The 24,000-nt window shown below is 45.6% G+C and overlaps 1 protein-coding gene across 1 annotated transcript in view; it reads left to right on the plus strand.

Annotated features, from left to right (window-relative positions):
• The first annotated feature begins 7,731 nt into the window (after positions 1 to 7,731).
• Positions 7,732 to 24,000, plus strand: part of CASS4 (Cas scaffold protein family member 4) — a 101,407-nt gene continuing 85,138 nt past the window's right edge. The window contains exon 1 of the mRNA XM_083146538.1: positions 7,732 to 7,805. Within this exon, the coding sequence (XP_083002664.1) occupies positions 7,740 to 7,805 (66 nt within the window). The 5' untranslated portion in view covers positions 7,732 to 7,739. The remainder of the gene's footprint in view (positions 7,806 to 24,000) is intronic.

The raw sequence follows: 24,000 nt of genomic DNA on the forward strand, positions 1-24,000 counted from the left end.
TGCTTCAAGCTACATATTGAATTGATGATCATTATCACCTGTTTGGTATGAATGGTTAATCATGTACCTGACTATAATCCTACAAAATCCCTGACTTTGTAGGATTATAGTGAGAACTACATATACATTTTCAGTTTATATTATAAACTATATTATAATATGGCTCACCTCCCACAGTGTAACCTTCGTAGCGTGACCAACATGGCTACTGTACCTCATCTGGTACATTTGTGGATGGGATGAAAAATACATGGACCTGAGTGCCTTGTTGGGACCCTACTCTACACTTCAATCACCCCATTTTGTGTCATTTCATTTAGGGGTAATGTATTCCCCCCCAATCCTACACAGTGTGCCCAAGATGGCTGCCTCACCTGGTACCTTGTTAGTGTGGAACACACAACTCCTGGAAGTTATTAACCAAAATGCCTGCACCAACACTACATTATGCCTACTGTGCTCTCCATGCTTTCTTTTATGTCTATGGGACTTATCTATTGCTGTACTCCCCAAATCCTATGTATTATGGCCCCGATTCTATTCTGTTTGGCTTGTTGTGAATTCGCAATGGGGACCGATTGTAGAAGATATGAGCATAAGCAGGTCTTCTCTGCGGGCGCCCTCGGAGACTTGCATTGTCTCTGAGGTGCTCACAGCGGGGTGGGGGCATACAGGAGACGGGCAGGGGTCATTCACATGCGAACACCCAGGGTTTACTGGGCATACCCACAAAAGTCTGGGTGCACTCAGGAATATGCTGGGCATCCCCATGTGAACGGGGGAAGCTTCCTGGCTTCTGTGGGCGGGCAGCTGACATCCCACGTTTACGTTGACCTGTTTACGGAAAAGGGCGCCGCTAATCTAAGTCACCAGGGAGTGACTTAGATATGCGAGCACTTCTAAAACCATTCGATGGCCGGCGACCATCGGATGATTTGGGGCACTCACGCAAGGCTGCAAATGGATGCATAGGCAAATCATCCATTCACAGCACTGCAGAGAAAAAATGTGGATAGCGGAGGCGGGTGTTCGGGCGAATGGCGCTACAATGCTCGCAAATTAGGGAAATCACACTGCTTTGTGAGCAGCCAGAATAAGGGCCTAATTGTGTTATTTTGATGTCTGTAAAGCGCCTTGAGTCCTGTTGGAGAAAGTTTGCTATATGAATTAAACTTCCTTATACCCCCCTTCCCCAATAACGGTGAGCATCTTTGCCCACTGTATTGCGGCACTTAAATAAAATCACAAAATGTCCTAAATGACAGGGAGAGACATGTGCCTTGGTGCCCCCCTTGAATACCCATATTGTCATTTAAATGTTAGCACTTACAATTTCCCATGTATTGGAAAAACATTTAAGTACAAAGCTAGTTCTTTATTGTCGGCGGTGCGGACTTGCTTGGTCAGTTATATGTGGGTCTCTTCCGTATCAGTAATGCCACCTATCATACAGTAGGTAATGTGGTTTACAATGAGATATTTACAGACTGAAAGAATTGGTAAGCAATAAGAAAATAAATATTAATTTTTACTACAGAAGACTAGACGAGTGAAATAAGAAAATGTGAACAAAAATAATGTTTAATAAAAAAAAATAATCACTGTGCATAAAAATACGGGGTGAAATTTTATAGGATGAGAGATTCAGAAAGTGAGAGATTTGGTAAGAAATCTCCAGGGTTTTTTTAAAGCGGCAATCATGTACACTTCAAAATCAAACTGGTTTTGCAGTGTAAATGATTGCCGCTTTAAAAAACCTGGAGATTTCTTACCAAATCTCTCACTTTCTGAATCTCTCATCCTATTAAATTTCACCCAATCACTCAGCAACAACAGGTAGGCACTGCTAGGCAAGAAAAGGGTCATAATGTTGAATACTATATAGTCAAAATCTGAAGCACAATTTGCACCGTGTGTATGCACCTTAACTTTTGCAAACAGCTGTTCTCACCATGTAGTATGGTTTCATTCTTTGAATTTCTTTCTAATCCCTTTATCTCGCCTGTCAATCTGATCCATGTATGATCATTTTCAAGTAGCACAGGAGTATGGAGGCTGGCATGGGACATTTGTGATATTACTGAGAGATGAGATAATGTAACGATGCGTTTAGGTCCAAAAAACATACGCTCAGATAAAATGTACCACCTATAGTCAGGGTTATTTTTCAGCAGGCTCCAGCAGGAACTGAGGCCCTTATTCTAGTTCACTATTTCTGACAAAATATTTCTTAGATGGACAAAACCATGTGCACTGCAGGTGAGGCAGGTGTTACTTGTGCAGAGATAATTAGATTTGGGTGGGGTTTTACACCTGCCTCACCTGCAGTGCACATGGTTTGTCCAGCTAAGAAATATTTTGTCAGAGTGAACTAGAATAAGGGCCTCAGTTCCTGCTGGAGCCTGCTGAAAAATAGCCCTGCCTATATTCCTGTAAGATAGCTCACCACTCTTTCGGCTGAATGTCTGCCAGGTACCTCTGTGCTAACCACTAGTGAGAACACACTATTTTAAAGGGTTGTGTCTCATGCAAATATAATATACAGTATATTGTAGATAGTTGGTCAATTGTTTTCTTAGATTGCCACCACTGTGAACATGGGTGAGTTACATACTGTGGCCACATACCACCCATATAAGGATATAGCCGAGAACTTGACAAGATTGAGGTCAGGAAGTTGCACATATCCTGTATATTTCTGCAGGGTGCTTATTTTCCTCTTTTTATATATATATATATATATTTTTAGACCACATCTCATGGCCAATGAGCAAATCAGGAAGTTGATGTTCATATATTTTTTTTAAACTGAAAGTGAAGTAAACTATTTTTCCAAGTAACTTGAACTAAAACTAAAAGTAATGCTTATTGTTTACAAGGGAAATCATTTATCATTAATATTGCCACAGCTCTCAGAAAGCTTGTCCTCAGATGTCTGATGTTTGGATAAGCCACTGTAAAGTGTGTTGTGTGTTCTTGGGCAGTGTATGCTACAGAGCTGAGCATACCCAGGAGCTGAGCATGTCTAAGCATTTCATCTCCATGTCCCATGGACCTCTGGAAGAGTAGGAGACCCTACTCTATCCCACCCACTTCAAGGAGCATATCATGGGTAAATTATGAGGGGGTTGTGCCAATATGATGAAAGTCTATGAAAATGAAGGAACTGACCCCCAAAACATCAGTGATCAGCTGTATCTCCCTTCTAGACATTCTCCAATAGATAATTATTTATTTATTACCTACCAGTTATTTATTTAGCACACACATACGCCCTTATTCTAGTTCACTCGCAGGAAAATTCATCCTCTAATGGACAAAACCATGTGCACTGCAGGGGGGGGAATGTAACATGTGCAGAGAGAATTAGATTTGGGTGAGTTATTTTGTTTCTGTGCATGAAAAATACTGGCTGCTTTATTTTTACACTGCAATATAGATCTCACTTTGAAGTAAACCGCCACCCAAATCTAATTTTCTCTGCACATGTTACATCTTCCCCCCTGCAGTGCTCATGGTTTTGTCCATTTGAGAACTAATTTGACTTTGCGAGTGAACCAGAATAAGGGCCATATTCCACAGCGCCTGAGCTAATGTACATGCACATTCATTCATTCTAGGGTTCATTTTGTTGTGAGAATAAAATAAATACAGGCAAGTATGGTGAGAATATGGGTACTTGTGTAGTTTCATGGCGCCGTGCGTCTGAGTCCCGCTTCGCTCGCCCATGCTGCAGGCTCGGTGGCTCGCTACGCTTGCCACCGAGTCTAAAATCAACTCCATGCCAATATGGATAGTGGGGGTATGAACTATCCATGTTGGCAAGGAGTTAAGTTACTTTATTTTACATAGTTTGTGGCGAGTGTAGAACCCGGAAGTAGCACGGCGCCATGAAACTACACGAGTACCAGAATATGTAAGTGGCCTGTAATGGGGTGATCTTGCATAGGCAACATTCATTGGGGGGGGTCTGGTAAAATTGTAAAATATTCAGAGGTAAATGTCAGCATGCATTACACCCAGTGGGTGAGATTTAATAGGATGAGAGTTTCAGAAAGTGAGAGATTTGGGAAGAAATCTCCAGTTTTTTTAAAGCTGCAATCATTTACACTGCAAAACCTGTTTGATTGTGCAGTGTAAATGATTGCTGCTTTAAAAAAACTGGAAATTTCTTCCCAAATCTCTCACTTTCTGAAACTCTCATCCTATTAAATCTCACCCAGAATGTCATCTGCCCTAGGAGACTGATTCTGGTTCACTCGCAAATGCAAATTCTCTCTTTAATGGACAAAACCATGCTGCACTGCAGGTGGGGCTGATGTAACATGTGCAGAGAGAGTTAGATTTGGGTGTGGTTTGTACTGCAATCTATCTATATTGCAGTGCAAAAATAAAGCAGCCAGTATTTACCCTGCACAGAAACAAAATAACACCCAAGCCTAACTCTCTCTGCACATCTCTATGTTACATCTACCCCACCTGGTTTTCTCCATTAGAGAGAGAATTTGCATTTGCGAGAGGAGCAGAATCAGCCCTCAGTATAGGGCTGATGCAACTGCGTACAGATGATGATGAGTTTTAAACCTAACCTACAGATTGGGGCAGGGGGAGCACCTTATGATGGGCTTAATTCATGCTTGATCGCAAGGCAAATTTGTTCTCAAAATGGGCAAAACCATGTGCACTGCAGGTGGGGCTGATGTAACATGTGCAGAGAGAGTTAGATTTGGGTGGGGTGTGTTCAAACTGAAATCTAAATGGTAGTGTATGGGGCCTACACACGGGCGATTTGAGGGCATTTTCTAAGCGTTGTCACTAGAAAATGCCCTTACATTGCTCTATGTGTAGAGGCCATAACAATAGAGATGCATTGCCCGGTGCGTCACTATCGCCCAGCGATTAATATCAAGCATGCTGTATAAATCTAGTAATTGCCGGTGTCAAGGCCAGTGTTCTCACCGGAGGCCACTGGCCCTGACAGATTACCCAGCGGCACATCGCTGTGCAGCACTGTGTGCTGAGTGATCTTGCTGTTCTGAACGATCTAGCAAATCTCCCCGTGTGTAGGCCCCATAAGAATAAAGCAACCAGTTTGAAAAAGCTGGGAATCCCCCAGCGAATCACGCAGGCATGGACACCCCACTACCATTCCTCCAATCTGTGGATTACAAATTTGGATTCCTGAACCAGGACTTTGTCATTCACCACCAGCAACAGCCATTTGTTCACAAACAGGAAACAGAGCCCCCGGCGCCACTCCAAGCGGTAATCTCTCTATCTGCAATTCAGCGCAGGACTCTTCCCCACAACCGCGAGTGGTTCATTGAACTGTCCAACAGTGGTGCACTTAGTCCATGTATATGGAACAAGATCCTAATTAAAAGGAACATTCTAGGTGTGCCTATACCAGTGGGTGTGGTATAGGGTTCCGACAGTCAAGATCCCGACAGTCATTAGCCCGACGTCGGGATCCTGACTGGCCGGACTCAGACAGCATGGTCTATTCTCCCTCTATGGGGGTCTTGGACCCCCACAACGGAAAATAGCGGGTGGCCGTAGGGCACCTGTCTGTCTGCGTTTTGACAGTCGGGATCCCGGCGTCGGGTAAATGACTGTCGGGACCGCGTCCGGCACCCATCCCAGTATCCATCACATGAATTGTTTTTAAAGTTGTTTATTTATTTCTTTTTAATGTATTCAGTGTTGTATTAAACCTACTTATTTCTATATAAAATAATGAATTCCAGCATGCTGTGTGATAATTTGGTGTATTTCCTCTAAGCGCAACTTTTTAAATTTTTCTTGCATAAATATTTACTCTGCACAGAAACAAAATAACACCCAAATCTAACTCTCTCTGCACATGTTACATCTGCCCCAACTGCAGTGCAAATCTAAAAAGGTGCATTCCATAAAAATAATAAAATATTGACCGAATAGTCAATAAAAAAAGTATACAAAACACAACTCGTAACACAAGCGATGTTTACAGTTCCTTTTGGAGCAATGGTGAAGAATTAGCTTTTGCCGGTAACTGGTTGTGGCATTGAAGATTATTCTGGTTGGTGCGGGCGGACCGCGTTCGCACAGTACTGAGGGTTTTTTTCAACTGCGCATGCGTACCATTCTGTATGCGCATGTGCCACGACAGCACACCGTGCATGAACGGACCTTCCAGAGCAAAAAATCCTATCCGCAAGCGCGCGGCCACAGTGGGCGTGATGTGGGCGTTTTTTGGGGAGAGGCCAGACTGTGGGCAAAACTGGGCAAAACTGGGCATATACCTGGGCGTACACAGGGGTGTGCACTAAATCTGCACGGAGGGACATCCGCCTTGCTCAGCGAGCGCACAGTGCATTTTTGGCCCAAAACAGTCGGACGCCAAAGAGTGCTCAATATCACTCTTAAGGTGCGTACACACGGGGCAATATGATCGCTGGCAATATATTGCTAGCAATATATTGCTCAGCAATCATATTGCCCCGTGTCCCGTTTTCATCTGCGACCAGAGATGGTCGCAGATGAAAATTTAAACACTGCTGGGTGAAGAGGCAGGGGATGTCGCTGGTCGGAGGAGCATGCTCCTCCGACCAGCGACCATTCAGGGGCTGAAAACAGGAGTGCGCACCTGGCGATTTATCGCTGGTGCACACTCCAATCACTGGGAATATGGTCGCTCAGCGACCATATTCCCAGTGATTTCAGCCCCTATCGTCCCCGTGTGTACACAGCAATACACAGCACTGAAATACTTTGCAAAGTTCTCTTTCTACACTTTTCTTTCTCACCATTTCAAGGTATGTTTATTTTTATGTTGTATTAATCCAAATACACATGTTTCAATGTGTCCATTTAGTAACTTTTTAACCATCTACACCCTTAATGCAAGTGTGCTTTTAATGTTAGGAAAACAGGATACACAATTCATAGGAGTCGACATGTGTCAACTTTGTCACTGCAACACAAACATACAATTCCAAAAAAATTATTTACACAGCTCTATTTCCCTTTGAAGTTGGATTCTACCAATTATCACAGTAGCAGACCAATTGCTGGTCCAGACAAGTGACGCGTATGCTTCTGTGCTCGGGCGTACGCCGCCTCCTCTGATCGGAGCTGCGTTCTGTCTCCGATCGATGGGTCTGTGGACCATCCGTGCACGGGAGCGTACGCTCATATGAACGTCACTCCCCATTGTCGATTGCTGACTCCGTCTGTGCGCGGATGTGTTGTAGGCGGAATTACGCTCTCCCGAGAAAATTTGGGATTTGCTCGGACGGACCGTATGCACAACGGTCCGCCCGCACCAACCAGAATAACCCCCATTGTCTCCTGTCTTGCCCTCTCCTTCCTGTTCCCCACTGTCTTCTGCCTGGCCTTTTCCTGCCTGTTTCCCGCTGTCTCCTGTCTGGCCTTCTGCTACAGTACCTGTCCACTATTTCTCCCTGGCCATCTGCCTTCTCTGCTTATTCTCTACAGTATATGCATTTTCTATAAAGGTTAGAAATATCATGTCGACATTCATCATGTCGACATCAGGCACCACTTTTTTGGTACTTGGTTTTTGTACGATTGTAGGTTGTTTGTTTATGTTTTAGGACAAGATTGTAATAGTTTCTCTAGTTCTTGCGGAGATAATTCCACCTTGCCAGAACTTCCTGAACTGTAAGGCGGCCAGATGTGCTGCAGCTGAGAGAGCGTGACTGTGAAGTGCTCTCAGAGCCAGCACAACAGTCTGCATGATCGGAGGGCACCGAGACAGCTGTCTAGATATGGAGCAATCCATCCAGTACCTCATGAAAAAGGTGTGTCACTATCCTGAGGGTAGAGGGTACAATTCAGTCCTGTTGGTGACTGCTGCTGGGCAGAAGGTTACATTACATGTCTAGTGCATGCAGGGATACTAGTAGCACTGGCAATGCAATAAGCAAAGGATGTGTTTTACTGAGTTTTGGTATTTCTTTTTTGTCACAAACCATAAAAAAAAAAAAAAGTTTCATTATTAATAATATTGCTTTCACATAATTTTAGTAAGAATTATAGGTTTAATATGTTGTAGCAGAATACAGACTTTAATATTTTACCTTTGGGTGGTGTGTTATGTATTATAATATATCCTAGTATGTATTGTGTTTTATTCTTATATATTGAATGCATATTGTATACTAAGTCTAGTGTTGCAAGAGTATGTGTTCTATAGTGCATGTCTAGTGTATACAGGGTGCTAATGTATAGTGAATGTATAGTCTAAACTAGGGGTATATTTACTAAGATATCCAGATAATACATCAAAAGTGTTTAGGTAGACAGTCAATACGCCAATACTAGAATGTAGACATGCATAAGATCGACGTGTGCAAGTTCAACATTGATAAAATGTCGACACAATCAATCAGTCGGCATGTCAAGGGTTGACACATGAAAATGTCAACCTGCTTTTTTACAAATATATTCACTTTATTAACTTTATTTTATGCATGAATGTTTTGTATAGTAAATAATATATATTGTGCAGACAAGCATTTGGGTGTTAGTGTTATATCAGGAATGTTATAGTGTTGTGTGGATATATAGGGGATTATTCTGGTTCATTCGCTCGGATGCGAATTCGCATTCTTTCGAGTGAGCCAGATACCGCCTTGGGAATGGTGCTACGCTGGCCCACCATTCGCAAGGCGCATACGTTCGCAATGGCTGCGAATAGATGTTTTACATAAACATCCATTTGCATGCCACTGGGACCGTCTCACGTCTTTCGATGGTCGCCATCCATCGAAAGATGTGGAAGATGCACGCATATGTAATGTTTCTCTGAGCAACCTTACATATGCGTGTATGCTCGGGGGGAGGTGGGCTGACATCCGGTGATGTCAGCTGCCCGCTCCCCGCATGTCCGTCACAGCCTCTTTAGCATGAGAACCCCAAGTGTTCTCATGGGACACCTACGAGAAACGCTGGGCGTTCCCATATGCTAATGCGCCAGCCCGCACAGACGTTAGGATGGTACACTGCTACAACATACTGTGATGTTACTACTAAAGTTTCTTAAGCTAGTTACACACTAGACAACATCTCTTATATATTTAGCCAGATCTGTCACTCAACCCCTGTGGAGAACGTTCCTGTGTAGAACAGTTTCACTTTCATGTGTCTGACGTTCCACCCCCTTGACATCATCTCCCCCCGCCCAGCCAGGGCTACAGTACACGCCCACCATCCACCATTACTCCACAGCCACCATCCACCATTACTCCTGCACATCCCTACCCTCTGCCAGGACCCCCGCGACCCCCCTCCCGCGATTCGCGGGACCCCCCGCGACCCCCCCCCTCCCGCGATTTGCGGGACCCCCCCGCGACCCGCGATTCGCGGGACCCCCCCTGACACCCCCCCCTCCCGCGAATCGCGGGACCCCCGCGCCCCCCCCCCTCCCGCGAATCGCGGGACCCCTGCGACCCCCCTCCCGTGATTCGCGGGACCCCCGCGACCCCCCCTCCCGCGATTCGCGGGACCCCCGCGATCATCCCCTCCCGCGATTTGCGGGACCCCCGCGACCCCCCCTCCCGCGATTTGCGGAACCCCCGTGACCCCCCCTCCCGCCATTCGCAGGACCCCGCACCCCCCCTCCCGCGATTCGCGGGACCCCCGCTTTCCACCCTCCCGCAAGTCGCGGGACCCCCGCGACCCCCCCTCCCGTGATTCGCGGGACCCCCGCGACCCCCCTCCCGCGATTCGCGGGACCCCCGCGACCACCCCAGTATCCGGACTATTGTTAGACAGCACTTGCATCGACAGCCATTACATCGACACCTCAATAGGTCGACATGGTTTTAGGTCGACATACCATTAGGTCGACATGTCATTATGTCGACAGCTCATTAGGTCGACAGCTCATTAGGTCGACATGTTTTTAGGTCGACACTGCCATTAGGTCGACAGTGTCTATGTCGACAGTCAAAAGGTCGACATGGGTTTTTTCACTGTTTATTGAGCCGACATGTGCCGACAGGCGGTATTTCATGCCCTACTATCCACTAGGGCGTGGTGGGAGAATAAAATAGTGTGCCGAGCGCAGCGAGGCACCGTGCCCGAAGCATAGCGAGCGGCTGCGGTACACTTCAAACTGTGTCCATGTCGACTGTGTCGACATTTCGACCAAAAAAACAGTGAAAAAACCCATGTCGACCTTTTGACTGTCGACATAGACTCTGTCGACCTAATGGCAGTGTCGACCTAAAAACATGTCGACCTAATGAGCTGTCGACCTAATGAGCTGTCGACCTAATGAGCTGTCGACATAATGACATGTCGACCTAAAACCATGTCGACCTATTGAGCTGTCGAACTAATGGTGTCGATGTAGTGGCTGTCGATGTAAGTGCTGTCTAATATCCGTCCCAGACCCGACCACCCCCTCCCGCGATTCGCTGGACCTCCGCGACCACCCCCTCCCGCGAAACGCGGGACCCCCGCGACCCTCCCGCAAATCGCGGGACCCCAGTGACCCCTCCCTCCCGCGAGCCCCCTCCCGCGATTCGCAGGACCCCTGCATCCTCCCCTCCCGCGATTCGCGGGACCCCTGCGACCCCCCCCTCCGGGCATTAAAAGGGCCCCCCGCGACCCCCCCTCCCGCGATTCACGGCACCCCCCCCCTACTGTGATTTGCGACCCCCCTCCCGCAATTCGCGCCGCCCCCTCCCGCGATTCACAGAACCCCCCGTAGCGCCCCCCTCCCGCGATTTGCGGGCTCCCTCGGCACTTCTCGCGATTTGCGACCGCCCCCTAATTCACACATTCGGGGACCCCACCTCCCGCGATTCATGCCCCCCTCACGCAATTCACGGCACCCCCCACACCCCCCTTCCTGCGATTCGCAACCCCTCACGACCCCCCCTCCCACGATTCACGAAACCCCCCGTAGCGTCCCCCTCCCGCGATTTGCGGGCCCCCTCGGCACCTCTCGCGATTTGCGACCGCCCCGTAATTCACACATTCGGGGACCCCCCCTCCCGCGATTCATGCCCCCCTCACGCAATTCACGGCACCCCCCATACCCCCCTTCCTGTGATTCGGAACCCCCCACGACCCCCCCTCCCGTGATTCATGCCCCCTCCCGCGATTCACGGACCCCCGCACCACCCCCCTGCGCCCACCCTCCCTTGATTCACGCCCCCCTCATGCAATTCACGGCAACCCCCCACACCCCCCCTCCTGCGATTCGCAGCCCCCCCACGACCCCCGCCTCCTGCGATTCATGACCCCTCCCGTGATTCACGGACCCCCGCACCACCCCCCCTTGACTCACGGCACCCCACGCGCCCCTCCCGCAATTCACGGACCTCCGCAACCCCCCCTCCCGCAATTCACTAACCCCGACAACCCCCCTCCCGCAATTTGCGGACCCCCCTTCCCACGATTCAAGCCCCCCCGCACCCCCGATTTGCGGACCCCCGCCCCCTCCCGCTAACCGCGGATCCCCACACACCACCCCCCCTCCCGCAATTTGCAGACCCCCCAGACCCCCTTCCGGCAATTCCACCCCCCAGCGGACCACCGCGGCCCCCGCTCCCGCATTTCACGTACCCCCGTGACAATAGGGGATCCTGTACCACCACAAGCAGGTACCGCCCCTAGGTGGGAAATCCGGCCCTGGCTGCCGCACTGCAGGTTTCCCCACTGCCCTCTGCACCAGCGCCACAACTTTTATCAATGTCTTGCCCACATACCACTATTATACAGCCTCCTGCTCTCATGCACGCTCACTCCCACCCAGTGGGAGGAGACGCTCACACACTGCCGGGAGCTGCATACTGTCCCCCACCCTCCTCCAGTTCTAGGGATGCCCATCGACCATCAATGATTTTCAAATAATCAATGGTTTATGGCCGATGTTGAATACTTTTGCCATCAATGTGGGAGGACACTGCCCTGCCTCCTGTTCTCCTGCCCCGTAACTTCCGCCAGTGGAGACCCGCTCACCCTGTGTTGCCCACATTCCCCTATCATGCTTTACCGCCCAGCCTCCTGCTCTCATGCACCCTAACTCCCACCCAGTCGGAGGAGACACTGACTCCTGTATTTCTGTGCTGCCACGCTGGACCCTCACCCACTGGCAGAAGCTGCACAGTGTCCACCACCCTCTTTAGTCCCCCGTATGCCCACACACCCCTATCACTACCCAGCTTCCTGTTCTCCTGAACCGTAACTTCCACCACTGGGTAATCGCTGACGCTGTGTTGCCCACATACCCCTATCATGCCTCATATCCCAGCCTCCTGCTCTCATGCACCCTAACTCCCACCCAGTAGGAGGAGACACTGTCTCAGGGCCACCGTCCGGTACTCCTGTGCTGCCACGCTGGACCCTCACCCACTGCCAGAAGCTGCAATACAGGGCATCTTTCATACAATTCTAACCATATTTCTCACAATACAAATGTTCACAAATTAAGGGGCGTAGCCCCTTACGCCGGTGTGAAGAGCGCCCGTAGGGCGCGATGAATCACCTAGTTTTAAATATATTTTCTGATAACAACCATTTGGTCTGACAAATTCTTAAAATCATTCAGTGTGTACGCACTATAACGACTAGAATAACAATGAGAAAATTGTGCATTGTGTATGCTACCAACAACAAAAGCTATGTCTTTGTGTATTTAAATGAGGCAGAAATCCATCGATTTGGTAGTGCCAACAACTCATTTATATTGCCTGGTCATTTGTAAAATCACGCAGTGCGTACGCACAAATATTGTTTGCCCATGCGTTCCAGGGAGTTTAAGGGAAATTGTGAGTGAAATTGTGTCGTTTGCATATTATCTAGTGTGTACACAGCTTTAAGTACATTAAGACATGATGACATGGCTACACTCTATGTTATTTACTTATTAACAGTTATTTATATAGTTCACATATAGGGACTGATGACTCATACAGATCTCTGTGCATTGATGCAAATTGCGAGTTTGTACATACAGCATTAGTACATAATTGCACATGTCTGCATTATTTTAAGTCGAACACAGAACTCGGCCAGATGTGGCATTCTATGAAATTGGTTGTATCAGGTGGCAACTGGGTGATGACAATGCAGACCAACGGACTACCCTGACTTGTGGGAGTGTTGTGGGAGTTTATAAAAAGGTCCATGATTCTATGTCATACTTACAGGGAAGGCAAGGCTGTGACAGATATTTGCACCTAACAAAAGGCTGGTAGAAGTCCCAATATTAATTATGGCGTAAAATGTCAATTAGCTCCTCTGATTTCTGCTTGCATGAACCCTCACATAAGCTGGCAGAATCTCACCTTAGCATAAGGTCGTAAATATGGCTTACACAAAGCAATCCACTGTACATGTGACTTATAATCATCCTTATTGCGCACATCATATCAACCAGGACTTAAAGTGGTAATGCAGAGGTGGGGGAACTTATTTCTCTATGCCACCTAATTACCCACCCTCACCATCCCCCATTTGGCAGATACAGGGCCAGTGGTAGGGTTTTGGCATCCCCCTGCAAACTAGAATGCTTTTCTGTGAGAATTACTGTGCAGGGCCAATGTGGAGGTTAAAATGTTCCACCTCACCATTTGAGGTGGTGGAACTCAGTTCCACCCCGTTCCCCTCACTTTAACCCCTGATACCAACCATCCCTTATATGCCTCCATATAGACTCCTGCACCTCAATACAGCTACAAATAGTCACATAAAGCCTTACTGTATGTCTTTTTACAGCACTGTATGGTCTTATGCTCCCACTATATAGTTCAAGGTATCTACCCAGGTCCTCCAAACCTACCAAGGCTCTTCACATTTATGTTAATGATCTAGAATGTTAAAGGGTTGTATTGAACTCTGACTTGAGATGATTCACACTAAATTTCCCTTAGTGGTGGCCAGAGTTGACCTAGTCAAAATGTTGACAAAAACAAGTCAACAGGGTCATGTTGTAGACAGTAAAAAATTTTGACATGGTCAAAAGGTCAAAATGTTAACAAAAAAGTATATAGTCAAAAGGTTGACATTCAAAACGACAACATGGTCAAAATGTCAACATTCATTGTGTCAATTGTCGACATTCATAATATACACTTTACAATACATTCCAAATATAGACAGATCTAATGTCAACAGGAATATCATTATGCCAGCTGGTGTAGGCATCCACAACATAGTTTTGTAATCATCGATTGATGAGGCATTGGTACATGGAACAAGAAAGGTGTAAAGTCACCTGCTCCCCAAGACTGTAGCTAGATACAAACTCAGGGGCACCGTCTATTCTCAAACACAAATGATGAGCGGCCCCGAAAGTGCTGTCTTTGTTCAGAAGTAGTGCCTCAATCTTCTCTATCTCCGGAATCCCTCGTGCGACGTCTCAATTTCTCACATTTCACTAATTACTATTTCACATATCTAAAGTAAGAAATCGGGACATCACAACTAGGGATACCGGAGATAGAGAAGATTGAGGCATTATGTTTGTACAAAGGCAACACTTTTGAGAATACTCATCATTTGTGTTAGGCATTGGTAAATTTTGATAAACATTGGTACATGAAAGTGTTTTAACTGATTGATGGTGACATATATATATCTAGAAGATAAATATGTCAAGATATTAGGTGACACTCCTCACCGTATACGTGAATGACAGCACTTAATTCTGAAAAAGAAAACACATCATAACTAAAATGGGATAAATTAAGAAAAATTGAGCGCCTCCTAGTGTGCGGGGGTGATATAGCAGCCAACATATTGTGTGGTAACACAACATAACATTGGTTATTCCATCAATCTTTTAGAAAAAAAACCCCAGTATTTTAAAATATGCAATATGGAAGCTATGAGTCTGTGTTCATGATCTGCTTTATATGCAGCTATGGGTCGGTGTTGTTTGATGGTTCCTTTCTAATTATTTATTATTTATTAACAGTTTCTTATATAGCGCAGCATATTCCGTTGCGCTTTACAATAGGAGACAGTGATACAACAAACAGGGTATTTACAGACAGTCAAAAGGTAGGAGGGCCCGGCTCTCAAGCTTACAATCTTAATTAATTGATCATTTGCATTATTATCAAACTAATTAACCACTAAATTGGCTACCTGCATTCTGTGTGGGTACTGGTGCATTTTCTATCCAAATTTTTATTTTGGTATTGCTGCTGACCCCACAACATCATATCATGCGATCAGGAAGCAGGGCCGGCACTGGGTGCACTGCTCCCCTGTTACACCACTGGACATATATATATTTACTGCATATAAGTTGTAATAGTTTTCTACAGTGTCTTCTCTGTATTATTAAAAGTGAACTTGCCGTCTCCATACCCTGTCTGTGCTTTATTATGTACAGGCTTGCTCTTACAAAACACCATGTGGTGGAGATATAAGACAGCATTCATTCTTGGCAGCATCCTGTGTCCACAAAACTCTTTTTCCACATCACCCAAAAAGTTATTTTTTTCACTGATAAGAGCTTTGATGTTACGCAAGGCTGAAAATCACTGCAAGGCTGCAGAGTCTTTACAGCAGAGCGAGGGTGCCTGTCTGGGAAAAGCTGGGACAGATCTGCCCAAAACTGGATTTAAGGGGTTGTTCTGGTTGATTGGCTCAGATGCGAATTTGCATTCTTTCGAGTCAACCTAACCCCGCCTTGCGAATGGTGGGGTGACTATCGAATAATGTGGAACATGCACCCATATGTGAGGGTGCTCTGAGGCACGGGGCGTGCACGTTCAGAAGGAAGAGGGCAGGCAGCTGACATCCGGTGATGTCAGCTGCCCGGCCCCGGCGCCCACATCATGGCCTCATTAACATGAGAACACCCAGTGCGTTCACATATGCTAATCGGGCCACCCACCGTCCCACACCCCTCTCCGAACCCGCCCACTGTCCTGTGTGCGTGCACCAAGCGATCTGACTATGCAACCTGCGTATGCACATGCGAACGAATGCATGCGAACGAACGCCCACTGCGAACAGACCGGAATAAGGTCCTTAGTGTATGTCCTGTTTTGTATAGCATTTCCAGTTGAGAATGTTTATACGTACTTTACATATGATGAGTCTGAATAGAAATAAGCTCATTGTACAGTGCTACAGAATATGTTGCCGCTATCCAAATAAAATATCTACATCAGATCCCATCATTTTAATAATAAAGAAAAGGGAGGCATGGGGTACTTATGTGCTTTAAGGCCCCCCATACATTGCAGCAAAATCTCCTCTTGGAGAAGTTGCATGTGATGCACCTTGAGCCGCCTAGAATCCCAGCCAAGCCTGACCAGAGCCGGAAGCAATCCTGCAGTCAGGGGGGACTCAGAGGGTCCCAATGTTATTCACCTGCAATTTGTGCTCTTTTCCTGCAATTGATCATCAAGCATCATCCTCTGATATGTACAATCTCCAGGCAGAAAACACCACCCATTAAATCCTTCACCCCCACCCCCCCACATTTAATGTAATACAGCTTCTGTACTTTCAGAAACACCAAACACCTCAAACACCACAATACTTTATGACACATAAATGGGTTATGGTGAGTGAATCATACCTCAAAGAGCGCTATTGTCTCATTGTAAAACTGAGTCATAGCAGTGCGTAGCTGCCAACTGTCCCTGATTGAAAGGGACAGTCCCAATGATTTGTGTTTTTCAATGTCCTATAATGTATTTCCTTAATGTAACATGACGTGTGGGCTGGGCTTTAAGATTGGCCAGGACTGAATGAAGAATGTCCTTTCCTCTCCCAGTCTTATCAGCAGACACCTGGAAATTGTTTCAAAATGTTTGCATCAATGTACTATTCTGTATAAAGGCTGGGTGGGTCTACTTGCAGGAGTTATTGTTGTACTATATTGTAGTGTATTGTATTAGAAGCAGTAGTTTGTTTATTTATAAGGCGCCAGATGTGTCCGCAGCGCCGTACATAGCAAACAAAAAACAAATTACAAGGTAACGTACAGGGTGTGGTGATAAAACACAGCATAAATAGGGGTATAGCTGGTAGAACTAAAATCAGGATCAGTTCTGAAGTAGGTGTCGAAATGGTCGAGGAGACTGAAGATGAAGTAGAGGAAGGGAAGAACCGGGCAGGAGCACAGGTGAGGTAAAGAGGCAGGGTGAGTACGTGAGAAAGTAGGGCCCTACTCATAAGAGTTAACAGACTAAAAGGAGGTGGGTGGACGAACGAAAAACAATAGGATAAGTACTGTAGGAACGGATGGAGGGGTAGGGTAGGCAGGATAGAAGGAGCGAAAGAGGATAGGAGGAGGAGGGATAGGCTAGTCGGAAGTGGGTTTTGAGGGAGCGCTTCTTAAATACATTACTGGGCCAGTAAGGAGGTTAGGATAGTACTTATACACTCTCTAGGCCTCATTTGTTCTTATAGATCTGGTTTGTTTGCTTATTGGGAAACAGCTTGGTACTCATTATTGCACAGAGCATATGTTCGGGCTTATTTTGCCCTTCATAGAACCATGTTGCACTGCAGGCCGGTGAGAGGTTTAAAATATGCAGATTTACATTTTCAAGGGGCGTGTGCTTACTAAAAAACCTGAATTGTAGTGTAAGAATAAAGAACAGTCAGTACAGGTTGAGTATCCCGTATCCAAAATGCTCGGGACCAGGAGAATTTTGGATAACGGATTATTCCGTATTTCGGAATATTTTAATATTTCAATGATGTATTTTGAAGAATCTTGCATTTATGCTGTATAAACACATAATATACACACAAATATATTTTATTACCACATAAAATACACACAAACATATTTTAATTGTTCAAAAAACAAGGTTTCAAAACGTGAAACAAAATGTGTATACTATCTGAATTTGAATGCCAAGCAATCATTGTCTTGCACATATATAGTGCCAGTTACATATCATGTCCCCAGTGATGCTGTTACATATGTCCCCAGTGAGTTTTTAGCAAAAAAAAAATTTTTTTTCACTTTCTGGAATGTCCGTATTTCGGAATAATTCGGATAACGGATATTCGGATACGGGATACTCGACCTGTATTTATCAGCATGCAGAAAGAAAAGGTGATGCCTGTATTTGTACTCACTGCATTGAGTTGTGTGTTGCAGTTACATAGTTATTTTTTTGTTTTTTGTTGTTCTTTGTTCTCAACTCACAATAAGGCAGCTCGGGTATAATGCTGCAATGGTAACTGGGTGCTGTAACACATAATTAGTGGAATAGTGCCATGGAAACTAGTTCCAAATGGGGTTATTCAATTCTTTGTACAAGATCATGGGGTGATTCAGGTTGGCTCGGTAAGCAGCGTAATTTCACTGCTTACCGAGCAGTAAAACATCGCCCGCCCCCTGCGCCAAGCGAATGGCCACAGCTGCATGCGAATAGATGTGTTCGCTGACGCCGTCCATTGAATAATTTTTGGCTTGCTCGAAGATAAAAGTCAGTCTGATCTGACTTTTATCTGGGTCATGCACATGCGTATTTTCACCCATACACATGCGCAGACCCACAACGCCGGTCCCCAGACTGAATTTGCCTTTCGGTGAGCCAACCTGAATCACCCCTGATAAGTGATCACCAGATGGAGCAATTGGATGTTGCTATGATCAGGAGTGAGTCCTGAGTGCACCCATCTCTTCTGCTTATATACTCCTGTAGTGGTGAGCAGCAATGTGAGAGAGTTTGGACTTTGGGGTGCTGCTTTCTTGTCACGCCCAGTACTTTTGATGTACACCCACAAACAATTGAATAGCATTGTCAGGCACCATTACTTACCCCAAGATGGTGAAAGTAAAGCCTCTGCTCCCTAGTGCACACACTGTATGCTATCTTAATGAATATCACTGAGAAGAGGCACGCACCAGCCGAGGAGGACGTACCCGCTTCACAGATCAAGCAAAGTAAGATGCCTCTCCTGCTACCCCAACCCCCCGCCCGCCCCTTCCCTCCAATGTGAGCTGAACTCACCTGAGCACACAGTGACAATCAATTCATTTTTTAATGTAATTTTTTCGAAGTGAGTGGGCGTGCCCCCATGCTGTACACGGGCCGACAGTGCTCTCTGCGGCATTGCGCACCCCCTGCACTAGTAGTAACCAGTACCCTGCTAGGTCGGCATATAACCTTTGCTTGACCCCACCAAGATGCTCCGTTCCCTGCAGAGAACTAACATAATGATATCTCTGTAAGCATGTCCTCCTGTCTACCCCTCTCTAAATAAAGTGTACTTGAACAAAACTCATTACAATGATGAGCAGGAAATCTTCAGTTATATTAGTGGCATGCTGCTGGTATAAATGCACGAGAGCTACAAGCTTACAGGGTTTGTGCAATACAGATTTTAATAAAAGTGCTATGAGTATGACATTTAACAAGTCTTATATTACGACTTAGCATCTTGGGGCACATTTATCAAATATTTCTCAATAGCTGAGAACATAATACAAAAAGCAAGTGACAGGTGATACGTGGCGCAGTGCTGCCTTAATTCACAATCCCTGAAGATACACACTTACTTCAAAAACATACAATTGGAAAGAATTGGGATATAGAAAAATGGAATAATGGCGCAATGGAATACTTGAAGTTTTTTTCCTTATGTTAAAGGCTCCTCCTTAGGCGAGATGAGGTTGTTCTCACGCAGGTATAGATTAACGGATTATAGTGTTCAGTAGAAAAACATAAACAATAAACAATTAAAATTTAAAATAGTGTGTGTGTCACTTTGTATAGACCATTAATTAAGTGATAATTTGAATAAGGAGGTCGGTTTTAGTCCCACAGGCGTACCAAGACTCACGTTGTTTTAAGATGGTATCCCTCTCATAAAGGTTTCTTTGGTACGATCTTGGGGAATTTCACTTCTCAATAGGGATTTTCTCCGTTGTAAAGTGATCAATTATTTTCACACGTGCTCAAAGGAAGAAAATAAGTTGTGTCTAAGACTCAAGTGTGATCTGATTTTTTTATTTTTAAATTATATGGGTGAGTGGGGGGCTGAACAAAAATGATGAATTTTGACAGCGTACCTCACTTACGTTTTTTAAAACTGAAGAACACATGTAAAGGTTTCTTTACTTTAGAAAAAGAGGGCGTACCCCTACTCACGATGTAATCAGAAGATTTCAAACCTTTAAAGGTTTCTTTACATGTGTATCTCCCTGGTGCAATAGGTTATACAACTGTGCAGATCCGATATACATCTACTGGCCCGGTAACTCCAATGATCCAGATTCCATAAAACAGAGAGTTTCCAGATATAACTCAATACAACAATGATATTGTAAAGATTTGTTGTATTGAGTTATATCTGGAAACTCTCTGTTTTATGGAATCTGGATCATTGGAGTTACCGGGCCAGTAGATGTATACCGGATCTGCACAGTTGTATAACCTATTGCACCAGGGAGAAACACATGTAAATAAACTTTTACAGGTTTGAAATCTTCTGATTACATCGTGAGTAGGGGTACTCCCTCTTTTTCTAAAGTAAAGAAACCTTTACATGTGTTCTTCAGTTTTAAAAAACGTAAGTGAGGTACGCTGTCAAAATTCATCATTTTTGTTCAGCCCCCCCACTCACCCATATAATTTAAAAAGAAAAAAAATCTGATCACACTTGAGTCTTAGACACAACTTATTTTCTTCCTTTGAGCACGTTTGAAAATAATTGATCACTTTACAATGGAGAAAATCCCTATTGAGAAGTGAAGTTCCCCAAGATCGTACCAAAGAAACCTGGTACTTATGTAGTATCTGGGCGTCCGATTTAGAAATCGGGTCGGATCGGGCACATCGCATCGCATCGCATGCGACCATCGGATGCGATGCGATGACCCGATTTTGCCATAGGAATCAATGTTAAAATGGACTGAGTCCATTTTAACATGGAATTCAATGGGAAAAAGGGGTCCTTTTCATACCCCTACTATCCAAGTGGGCATGGAGTTGGATATAAACCTGTGGCGAGCGTAGCGAGCCACCGAGCCCGAAGCGTGGCGAGGGGACACAGAATACCGTACCCTCGCGGGGCTCGTTTCGCTCGCCACGCTTCGGGCTCGGGGGCTCGCTACGCTCACCACAGGTTTATATCCAACTCCATGCCCACTTGGATAGTAGGGGTATGAAAAGGACCCCTTTTTCCCATTGAATTCCATGTTAAAATGGACTCAGTCCATTTTAACATTGATTCCTATGGAAAAATCGGGTCATCGCATCGCATCGCATCCGATGGTCGCATGCGATGCGATGCAATATCGCATCGCATCGCATCTGATTGTATGCCTTAACTTAAGGCATACAATCAAAAAATCGGGTGCCCAGATACTACATAAGTACCAGAAACCTTTATGAGAGGGATATTATCTTAAAATAACGTGAGTCTGTGGGACTAAAACCTACCTCCTTATTCAAATTATCACTTAATTAATGGTCTATACAAAGTGACACACACACACACACACACAATTTAAAATTTTAATTGTTTATTGTTTATGTTTTTCCACTGAACACTATGATCCGGTAATCTATACCTGCAGGAGAACAACCTCATCTCGCCTAAGGAGGAGCCTGTAACATAAGGAAAAAAACTTCAAGTATTCCGTTGCGCCATTTTTCTATATCCCAATTCTTTCCAGCTGAGAACAGAAGCATCACCCGATGTGGAGACACCCGGTACGCACTTTGCACTGTCACCCCTATACACCGGAGGCACAGTTTTATAGGTTTTCATTCTAGTCTATAGGCTAAGCCCAGAGGTGCTAGTAATACCTAGGTGTTCAACAATGACTTGGTATGTAGTGGGCAGTGGGGGTGAGTATCTAATGCCCCTTTCACACCAAACTTATAACCTTGGTCACTGCTGGGGCAACCCAGCTCCAGGCTTGGAGTGAAAGGGTCTACCCGTGTTGTGTGACATATTAGATCATCAGTGTCTCAGTCGACAGTCAATAGGTCAACCACTATTGGTAGACAGGCAAAAGGTCGACACGTGAAAATGCTGACACCTGAAGAAAGGTTGCCATGACCAAATTGTCTAGACAATCAAATGTCAATAAGGAAATGGTCGACACGGGTGGTGTCCAGGTTGGCATGTGTCTACATGGACCTCCAATTAGTATAACACTCTGCACGCCATGCTTTGGGCTCAGAACACTATTATATTCTCCCTCTATGCCAACATGGATGTTGAAGTATGAACAAGTTGGTTTAAGAAAAAAACTCATGAAAAACTCATGTTGATCTTTTCATGTGTCGACCGTTGGCATGTCGATCTTATGCTTGTGTCAAGCTTTTGCCAATGTTGCCCTAGTGAACCCCTTTCATATGTCAAGCTATTTCATGTCAACCAATAGATACTGTGGACCTATCGAACAGATACCGTTACCCAGGTCATTTTCAAGTGATGCACAGGAAAGACCCAGCAAGAACCCAGGTCCAGCCTTCGGTGTGAATGGGGATTGAAGCAGCTGTGACACAACTTAACACCATGTTCAATAACCCCGGTCGGACCATGGTTTCTAGTGTGAAATGCGTGTGAGAGCCAGAGGCATCTGCATATTGTGATGCACTTTACAGTTGGGAACAGAACTGTGATAAAATAAGACATAACAGACAGAGGTAAGAGGGCCCTGTTCTCAAGCTTACATTCTACAGGGAATATGAATGTGTAGGCGCTACATATTGCATTTTACCTCAGTCAAATTGGGAGATATTTGAGATATTTGGAGATAAAGAGCTGTATGTGTAGTTTGGCTGATAGCCTTATATGTAAAGCAGAAGTATTTTACACTGAATTACATATATTGCTACCAATGTAAGGACTGACAGAGTGGGACAGCAACACAAAAACATTTTGTGTGGCAAATCATCTTAAAGGCCCATAAACACTGGGTGACTTTGAGCTGAAAGCCACTCAAAACAGCAAGTTTCCCTGCACGCTCCCGCTTCATCGCTGGGAAAGCTGCTCATCTGCTGGTATTACCAGCAGATGAGCGGATTTGAGGACAGCTTTGCATCACTCTGCGCTATGCAAAGCCGTCCTCCCCCCGACATTGGTGCCGAGCAGGGGGAAAGCCGCTCAGTGTGTATGCACTGAGCGGCTTTCCCCCCACCGATGAAGGAGATCATTGCTGTCCATACACGCTGGGCATAGTCACCCAGTGTGTACGGACCTTAAGCATACCTCCCAACTGTCACGATTTCCGCGGGAATGTCCCGATATTCGGGGACATTCCCGCGTCCCGCCCGGGGCCGCCATTGTCCCGCGGTGGGGGGGACAGTTGGGAGCCCCCCAGATTGCCGAGAATAGACGCTGTGCGCATGCGCACAGCATCTATTCAGCGCCGACGAGCGGCGAAAACGGGGGCGTGGCCGGAGTTCGCGTCACCCCGTGAGACCACGCTCCCTTTTCTCGAGGCCACGCCCCCTTTTCGGGAGCGCGCGCGGCTTTGCCGCGCGAACGTCCCGACCTCCCAACTTCAAAAGTTGGGAGGTATGCCTTAAGAGCTGCATTCAAAATAAATAGTAGGGATAAAAGGCTATTAAAAAGAAGACTAATAAGGAGACAACTGCAATAATGATTGCAGGAGGTACAGTAATGATTGGAAAAGGAAAAAATGAACTTGCACAGACTAAAACCATACATTTAATATGTCAAACCAACATACAGATTAATTGAGTACTTCAATGCTGCAAATAATTGTGTTGGTGGTGCTCCCTAGAGTTATAAATGATAACAGATTTTTTGGGGAAAGAGAAAGATAACTCTTTTTATGGGGCAGTAATGATTGCAGGAGATACAGTAATGCTTGCAGGAGGTACAGTAATGATTGCAGGAGGTACAGTAATGATTGCAGGAGATGCAGTAATGCTTGAAGGAGATACAGTAATAATGATTGCAGGAGACACAGGAATGATTGCAGGAGATACAGTAATAATTTCAGGAGACACAGGAATGATTGCAGGAGATGCAGTAATGCTTGCAGGAGATGCAGTAATAATGATTGCA

This window comes from Crinia signifera, chromosome 6 (assembly GCF_055691185.1).
Source record: "Crinia signifera chromosome 6, ASM5569118v1, whole genome shotgun sequence".
Lineage (NCBI taxonomy): Eukaryota > Metazoa > Chordata > Amphibia > Anura > Myobatrachidae > Crinia > Crinia signifera.